Source organism: Colobus angolensis, unplaced genomic scaffold, assembly GCF_000951035.1.
Source record: "Colobus angolensis palliatus isolate OR3802 unplaced genomic scaffold, Cang.pa_1.0 Scaffold87, whole genome shotgun sequence".
Taxonomy (NCBI): Eukaryota; Metazoa; Chordata; class Mammalia; order Primates; family Cercopithecidae; genus Colobus; species Colobus angolensis.
The window spans coordinates 794,173-801,959 of record NW_012122598.1 but is presented as its reverse complement, the minus strand read 5'-3'; the positions used below and the strand labels follow the sequence as shown (position 1 = coordinate 801,959).

At 48.1% G+C, this 7,787-nt stretch overlaps 1 protein-coding gene across 5 annotated transcripts in view; it reads left to right on the top strand.

Moving 5' to 3' along the window:
• Positions 1–5,506, top strand: part of COPZ1 (coatomer protein complex, subunit zeta 1) — a 29,502-nt gene extending 23,996 nt beyond the window's left edge. For 4 of the 5 annotated variants that reach the window (XM_011930449.1, XM_011930453.1, XM_011930450.1 and 1 more), the window contains 4 exons: positions 1,420–1,497; positions 1,653–1,704; positions 3,280–3,318; positions 4,133–5,505. In XM_011930449.1, the coding sequence (XP_011785839.1) occupies positions 1,420–1,497; positions 1,653–1,704; positions 3,280–3,318; positions 4,133–4,180 (217 nt within the window). In that variant the 3' untranslated portion in view covers positions 4,181–5,505. Of the gene's footprint in view, positions 1–1,419; positions 1,498–1,652; positions 1,705–3,279; positions 3,319–4,132 lie in introns of all 5 variants that reach the window. The other variant, XM_011930451.1, reaches the window with a different exon arrangement.
• Positions 5,507–7,787: the final 2,281 nt, after the last annotated feature.

Here is a 7,787-nt window from a genome sequence, read left to right as displayed (position 1 = left end):
GCGATCTCAGCTCACTGCAAGCTCCACCTTCCGGGTTCACGCCATTCTCCTGCCTCAGCCTCCCGAGTAGCTGGGACTACAGGCGCCCGCCACCATGCCCGGCTTTTTTGTATTTTTAGTAGAGATGGGGTTTCACTCTGTTAGTCAGGATAGTCTCGATCTCCTGACCTTGTGATCCGCCCGCCTCGGCCTCCCAAAGTGCTGGGATTACAGGTGTGAGCCACTGCGCCTGGCTTTTTTTTTTTTTTCTTTCTACTTCTAGTCTTTGTTTTTTCCCTTCTATAGAACAGGAAGCACCCAGGCAGGAGGATTGCATAAGTCGAATTCAAGACAAGCCTGGGCAACATAGTGAGACCCTGTCTCTGCAAAAAATAAAAAAATTAGCCAGGTGTGGTGGTGCATACCTGTAGGCTCAGCTACTCAGGATGCTGAGGTAGGAAGATTGCTTGAGCCCAGGAGGTTGAGGCTGCAGTGAGCTGTGATCATGCTGCTGCACTCCAGACTAGGCGACATAGCAAGACCCTGTCTCAAAAAACCAAAAAAAAAAAAAACAGGAAGCTTCTGCCATTTACCCTCTCCGCCTTTCCACTTCCCCACTAGCCCTCTGTTCTCTGTTAACCGTGTAGATGGGTAATAGAAGAGAGGTAAGTTACTTTTCCTGAAAACATCCAGGGCTCTGAACTTCGTTCCCCCAGCAGCTCCCAAGTGAACCCAGAACAGCAGGCACTCTCAGCCCTGCAAACTCAGCAGGGTGAATGGCTCAGATTTCCTCAGGAAGGGGATGATTTATTTCTTATCCAGGTGAATGAATAGACTTCATTTCGCGTAATCTAGTGAAAGACTCAAACTGACGGATGTGACAGGCCACATGCACCAACCACCGGATCTGAGGCTAGTGTATGCAGACCCTGCCCCCTCTTTGGGCTTCTTTTCAGGGCCTGAGCAGAGCTGGTAAGGGATAGGGAGAAGAGGGAACAGAGAATGTCTCAGGAGGTTTATTAGAGCTTGAGTGCAAATAAAGTTTGCATTCAGCCCCTCCCACCTCCGGCCACCTCCAGATTGAGTCTTAGCTCTTTTTATATTGTTTTTTTCCACCCACTGATGTCAGTGTTTGTGAGCAATGTTATGAGCAGCAGCATGGCAGGTAGGAAAGAAACAATAGCTGTGGATAATCAACCCCTGAATAGTCAGAAATTGACTGTATTATTTGAATCTTTTTCCATACATTCCTTATTCAGCAACCAAGAGTAGAAAGGAGTTTTGAGTGAACTAGCTAAGAAGTTCTTCACCTTATTTACTTCTTTGTGTGGTTGGTGGAGATGTTTATTGGTCTAGTTTAGGTTCCTCAATTCAGACAAGGTCCTAGGATTTCTTTCACACACAAGTTGGTTTTTTTCTTCTCTTCTCTTGGGGACTCAGGAAAAATGTAGAAAAGCGAGCACTGCTGGAGAACATGGAGGGGCTGTTCTTGGCTGTGGATGAAATTGTAGATGGAGGGTAAGTTCTCTGACCTGCCTTGATCTTGGGTGAGGTAGTGGGATAACTGCCCCTGTCCTAAGTCAAGCAGGCTCAGTGGCCAGAGGTCCTGTTCCCCCACAGTGAGTTGGGCATTCGGGACAGAGTGAACAATGATCTCTTCTTTGTTTTTGCAGGGTGATCCTCGAGAGTGATCCCCAGCAGGTGGTACACCGGGTGGCGTTAAGGGTAAGCAGGAATGTGTTTCTCTGCATCCCCGCATCTATTCACAAACACCCTCCACAGCCAGACCTGCTGGATGTGTCTAGTAGTTGGGGCTCATAGGATACATAGAACCTTCTCTTTTTCTTTCAAATACATTCAGCCTTTCTCTTTCCTTCCCTTCTTATTGTCCCAAAGAAAGAAGAAGAAAGAACTTATTTCTACCCCTAATATGGTACCTAACATCTCATACAGTCTTTGCACAAAGTGGACATTTAATACATATTTATTTAATAAGTGATAAAATAAACTAATATTTATGGTTTTGAAATTATAAAAGAACTTGAAGTTGGCTTATTCCCTTCTTGGAGATGGATCCAATCATCTGAAGCAGAAGAGTATCTTTTTTGTCTTTTAAAGTGTTATATAGGACTGGGTGTAGTGGCTCACACCTGTAATCCCAGCACTTTGGGAAGTGGAGGCTGGTAGATCACAAGGTCAGGAGTTCGAGACCAGCCTGACCAACATGGTGAAACCCTGTCTCTACTAAAAATACAAAAATTATCTGGGTGTGGTGATGCGTGCCTGTAATCCCAGCTACTCAGGAGGCTAAGGCAGGAGAATTGCTTGAGCCTGGGAGGTGGAGGTTGCAGTGAGCCAAGATTGTACCACTGCGCTGCAGCCTGGGTGACAGAGTGAGACTCTGTCTCATAAATAAATAAATAAATAAATAAATAAAGTGTTACGTAACTGAGCATGGTGCCTCTCCATCAGGAAGTACGTATTTGCCAGAACCTCAGAACCTCAGTCCTCTTTGGTGCTAGTGATATCAGAAAGGGGCCTCTGAGTTAACCATAGAAGGCCCCAGGTCAGCTGAGGAGATAATGGTGGATGCAGAGAGCCCACAAGCAAATTATACGGGTGCAGAGATGTCTGAGCAAAGCAAATCTCCCCATTCATAGAATGTCCTGGCTCTGACCTCCATAGAGTGAAGGCTGACAGTGCTTGGTAATGGGAAATCTTCTCCCTTAACTGCTGTGGGCTCCATTTGCATAGTTTAATCTTCTCCTCTAACATATGTCTCTATGTGGCAAGAGAGAGGGTCCCCCTCCCCCCACCAACTCCCCCCTTTCTCTTCTCAGGCTGCTGTTGCAGCAGTTTATTTCTTCAAATTAACATGCTGTCGTTACCCATCAGGCTTTGCGGGATCCATTAAACCACTCCTGGCTCCCCCTCATCCTTTCCCTAGCAATACTGATACTCAGAGAAGGCCTTTTCTGACTAGGGAATCAGGTCCTCCACCTCCAAGTTGAGGGAGTTGAGGATCAGATAACCTGCTGGTTACTCGGAATGGAGTTAAATCTTTTAAGAAGTCTTCCTGCCTTAAAATGGAAGCTGGATGAAATGACCCTTTTTTGTTCATAGTCCCTCTGGCCAAGTAAAACTGCAGCTGTACTAGTCCCTAGTAGGGACTGAGAAGTTCAGTGCATCTGCCCTTTGTTTCAGTTTAAAGGATCACTTTTTTCTTCTCTAATACCAGACTCCAATCAGGTCTTACTCCAGCTTTCTCTCACACTAAATGCTTGTATCTCTGTGCCATAGGGTGAAGATGTCCCCCTTACGGAGCAGACCGTGTCTCAGGTATGACTTTCTCCCTTCTTCCTTTCCAAATGGACTGGGTCACTAAAGAGGCTAGAACAGCATTCCACCCATACCTCCCAAGTCTGAGTGAGACTGGAGACTCAAGACACATCTTCCTTGGCTCCCTCTTATTCCAGAGAACCGGGACTCATACAGCCAGCCACTCCCTACCCCTACTTCCAACTCCTTTCTTAGTTTCCTGTGAACAGTGGCTGTCAACCTTGCTCTGTACCCTTCAAACCCTCCCTGCCTGATGCCTCATTCAGTGATTTATTCCCCAGCAGAGGCTTGCCTTAAGCAGATGGTCTGTGTGCATTTGTGCACACACTCACTCTTTCTCTTATTATTCAAATGAGGGCTAAGCTGGAAATGCATATTCTAGAATATGCAGGTTTTGCAGATCCATCTTGCTACCTTGACTGCAGATAGATTGTCTACCTGATGTAGGGGGAAGGGAGGGGTTCTGTTTTCTACCCACTTGGCATTCTCACCAAGAAGTCCATCTGGATTTGTTACCTGTCTCCCACCCACCGCCCCTTTTAATATGTGTCCAGTAACTCCCAGTTTTGTTTTGTTTTTTCTTTTGTACCTCTTCTCTCTTCATCCCCCTCAGTGGATTTGTATTTTTTTGGAATTTTCCAAACAATCTGCTAGGGCCTTAGAGAGCTTCTTCCCATCTCTTTACCTTTGGGGATTTTCTGTTCTCCATTCTTGTAAGGACAGGGAAGACAAGTGAGGGGAAGGAGATCCCCAGCCCTCATGCTTACTCTGCCCTGTCAGCAAGCTTTCCTCAATGCTGCTCTTATCTCTGCAGGTGCTGCAGTCAGCCAAAGAACAGATCAAGTGGTCACTCCTTCGGTGAAGACCCCACTGTTCCTGGCTCTTCATCCTCTTCAAAAAATTCGCATGTCTGCTGTGAATTTTCATCTAGTTCCCCAGTCGATGCTCTCAGGGTCATCTCGGGGATCACAGGGATCCTTAAATCTCCATTCTGTTTGTGGTTGTCCCCCCAACCTCCCCTACACCCTTCCTATTCTTTTTCATTCTTCTTACAGTTCTGGGAGTAAAGCTCCCAGCATATTTAGGTAATAGGGCAGGAGAAGCACCCTCTTTCTTTCTAGACTGGATTATGCTCACATGCTCCCCTGCCCTGACATTTTTGTAAATTCTGTGCCCTTTGTTGTAGCTAAACTTCAGATTAAAGTAGGAGAAAGAATGTGCTGAATGTTTTCCTGCCTTTGCCTTTACCTGGACCTCATCCCGACACCCCAGCAAGGGGAGGGAGAAAGAATTCTTTACTATAGAACGAGTGGGGGTGGGGATGGGTAGGGATTTATCCAGTCTAAGCCCTAGCCCCACTTACTGACCTCAGTGTTTTCTTCCATTCCTTCTTACTGCCCTGTCCTCTGCCTTGGAAAAGGTATTGGGAATAGTTCATAGGGAAGGGACAACTCGGAAGAAACAGTGATTTAAATTGTATTGAATAGGGCACATAAAATGCATTCTCTACCCCGATCTGGCATATAGCTTCAAAACTGCCGTCGTGAGAGCCCGTCTCTTAGTTAGCTACCTTAACTCTCCACCCTTACTACCTGTGGGATCTTTGCCTGGTTTGTCTTCTCTGTGTCCTGAAGCAAAGCCAGTTCCTAAAACTAAAACTCCATTCTAGTCTTGGGAAGAAAACTTTCTACTCAGAACTGGGGAAGGAGTAGAACTTATGACTTGGGCGTCTAGGCTTTCTCTGTCCCCTCAACTCCCCGACTTGCATTTACTCCTCTGCCTTGGGTCTGCAGTCGCTGCAGCCCACCCTCTCTCTGCTTCAGCCTTACACCCAAGCAGTGCATCTGTGCTCTCCCTGTCTCTAGGTTGCTGAGAGAGGTGCTTTTCTTCTTAAAACCTTTGGGATTTGGATTTCCCCAGGAAGATGGAGAATGGAATACTCACTCTTGGGTCTAATCTTTCCCCTTGACCCAGAACTTCCTCCCCACAAAAATGTCTTTAAAAACCTTCCTGAGACTTAAGCATTCTGCCCCACTTACTAACTGCCAGTTCTCCAACACTGAAGTGGGGCAGATAACTGGGCATTTTTGAGGGGGCATCTTTGTGTAAAAGATGCATGGAGTCAGGAGATAGCCACCTTCATAAACTGCTCTGTGCAAAGAGGAATAAAACATTTTTTCAAAACTGCCTTTGTGTGATGTTTCTGTTTCTCTTCCTCTCTTTTTGGCAGCTACTCCTGTTCTTCCAGCCCCCCCTCATTCCCCATCTTACAATATTTCTTCCCTCGTACCTCAGAGACTCTATAGCAGTGCCCCCCCATCCCTAATTTACGGGGCTGTTTGCCTCCTTGGCATCTCTCCGTCCCCTCGCCTGGAAATTGGCGCCAGGGGTGGGGTGGGGATGGTATTTTCTCAGTGGGAGTCCCAGGGAACTGAGTTTTTCCCCCACCACCCCCAAAGCCAGCTGCCTGCTCCCGCCTTAGCCATTAGTAACCCAGAGACGCGCACCTGCGTGGGGGCTCTCCTCCAGCCCTTGCTCCCTTCCTGCACCTCCCACTCCTGCTCTGAAACGGCGCTGAGCGGGTTATTTATCGGAGCCAGCGCTGCTCCAGAAGGTCAGGACGGCGGTGTAAATAACCTCTTCTCGCCATTTCCCCGTCCCTCCAGAGCCTGCTCCCCTCCCCCTCCTCCACCTTTATTCGCACAAATGAATGTGGCTGGGCTGGCGCAGCGCCTGGCCCTGCATCTTAATGGGGCGGTGAGCTCACAAGATGGATTTAGCTGGGGGTTTTATGGTTGCCGCGGCGACAGAATGCTTTGGTTTTCTTTCCCCCTTCCTCTGCAGGATTTTTAAGGAAGGGGGAGTGTGGGGAGCCTCTTCTCCACTGCAGTTTGAAGGGTTTCCTCAGTCACCTCTGCCGCTCATAAAATGGACCTGCAATTCCAGGATTAAGCAAGGGAGACCAAATTAGTATCTCAGATGGGAAAGGATGAGGGAAGGAAGGTAACAGGAATAGAGAGAGTCTCTCCAGCATCAGAACATGAAACCCAGAGTTTTCCAGTCTTGCCTGCTCTTCTATGAAAACCTGACAATTAAGCTCAACAACTATGGGGCACCTGTGCATGGGATACTCCTCAGCAGGTAGAAAAGAAAAAAACCTGGGTATACCACGTCTGCCTATAGTCCTGCATTGAAAGTTGGAGTGCAAGAGTTTGGATGAAGACTAGGTACTTCTTTTGTCTTTGCCTGTCTGAGCTGGGGAAAAGCAATACTCAGCCTTACCATCCTAATCTTCCTACTCACCACACAGCATTGACCTGGGAGAGGGGCAGTGTCAGTACCAGAGCTGAGTGGTGGTGATGTGTGATGGTGTGGAGCATGGAGTTCTATCCTGTTCTCAAACTTGGAATTCTCTGAGCTTCAGTTTCCCCAGCTTAGCCTGGGTTAAACTCTTGCCTTCTGTTTTCCAGCATGAATGGAACTTTGGTGCCCTGGCCTACGCAGTTTTTTGGCCAGCAGTTTTTTTTTCAGGGCTATGAGTAAACACATCCCCAAGCACTGACTGAAGCAGAGCCTGGGAGTGGGGTCTGATTATTTCTCTTCCTTGGTTTCTTTCTGTCTGTAAGCCTCTGTCTTTCTGTTTGTGAGCCTTTCCCTCTTTCCCAGGGGATGCTGGGAGGCCCCTCCTCCCCTCTCCCCCCTTCCTTCCCTTTGGCTGGGAAAGTGACTACAGCCTGAACAGTGCCAGACACCTGCCTGCCAGATGTGGCGATTCCCCATTCTTCCCCCCACCCCTCTATGTCTATTCTTTCCCTACCCCACTGAGCTCAGGCAGAGGGAGCCCCCCCACAGGGTGATTTACTGCTGCTGCCTCTCTTCCTCAAGTGCCCCCCTCCACTCCTCTCCCTCTCCCTCCCCCTGATGCTCATGTCCCCTCTTTTCCCACAATGTTCTGCAGCTACCTTCTTGGTACAGCCTCCTCCCACTCCTACTCCAGAGTGCTAGGCTATGTAAACGCCAGCTCCTGGACTAGAGAGTGAATGCATGGGGCAAAGGTGATTAGCCTTCTGTTTCACCCATGGGAGAGTACATCAGCAACTGGGCTGAGGACGAGCAGCCAGAGCTGATGTCATTCTCACTGGGGGAGGAAGGGAGGTGACAGAGTGGAGGAGGTGAATGGGGAGGGAACCAACACTCCAAGACTGTCTGGAGAGGAGAAAAAGGTCTCTGAGAACTTCCTTGGTAGGTGACAGAGAGTCCAGAATTGTGGCTGCCTTGTGGACATCACATCTTTCTGCCTAAGCCTCCAGACCTTGTCTTTGAACCTATATCGCAATTTGACTTAGGAGATGCCCCTCAGCTCCTCCCCTTCACACTGACCCAAAACACACACTTAGAGAGAACTGCAAGTCCGCACCCTTCTCTCTTTAGTGTTTGTCCTTCTGTGTCTTTTCTTTTTTCTTTTCTTT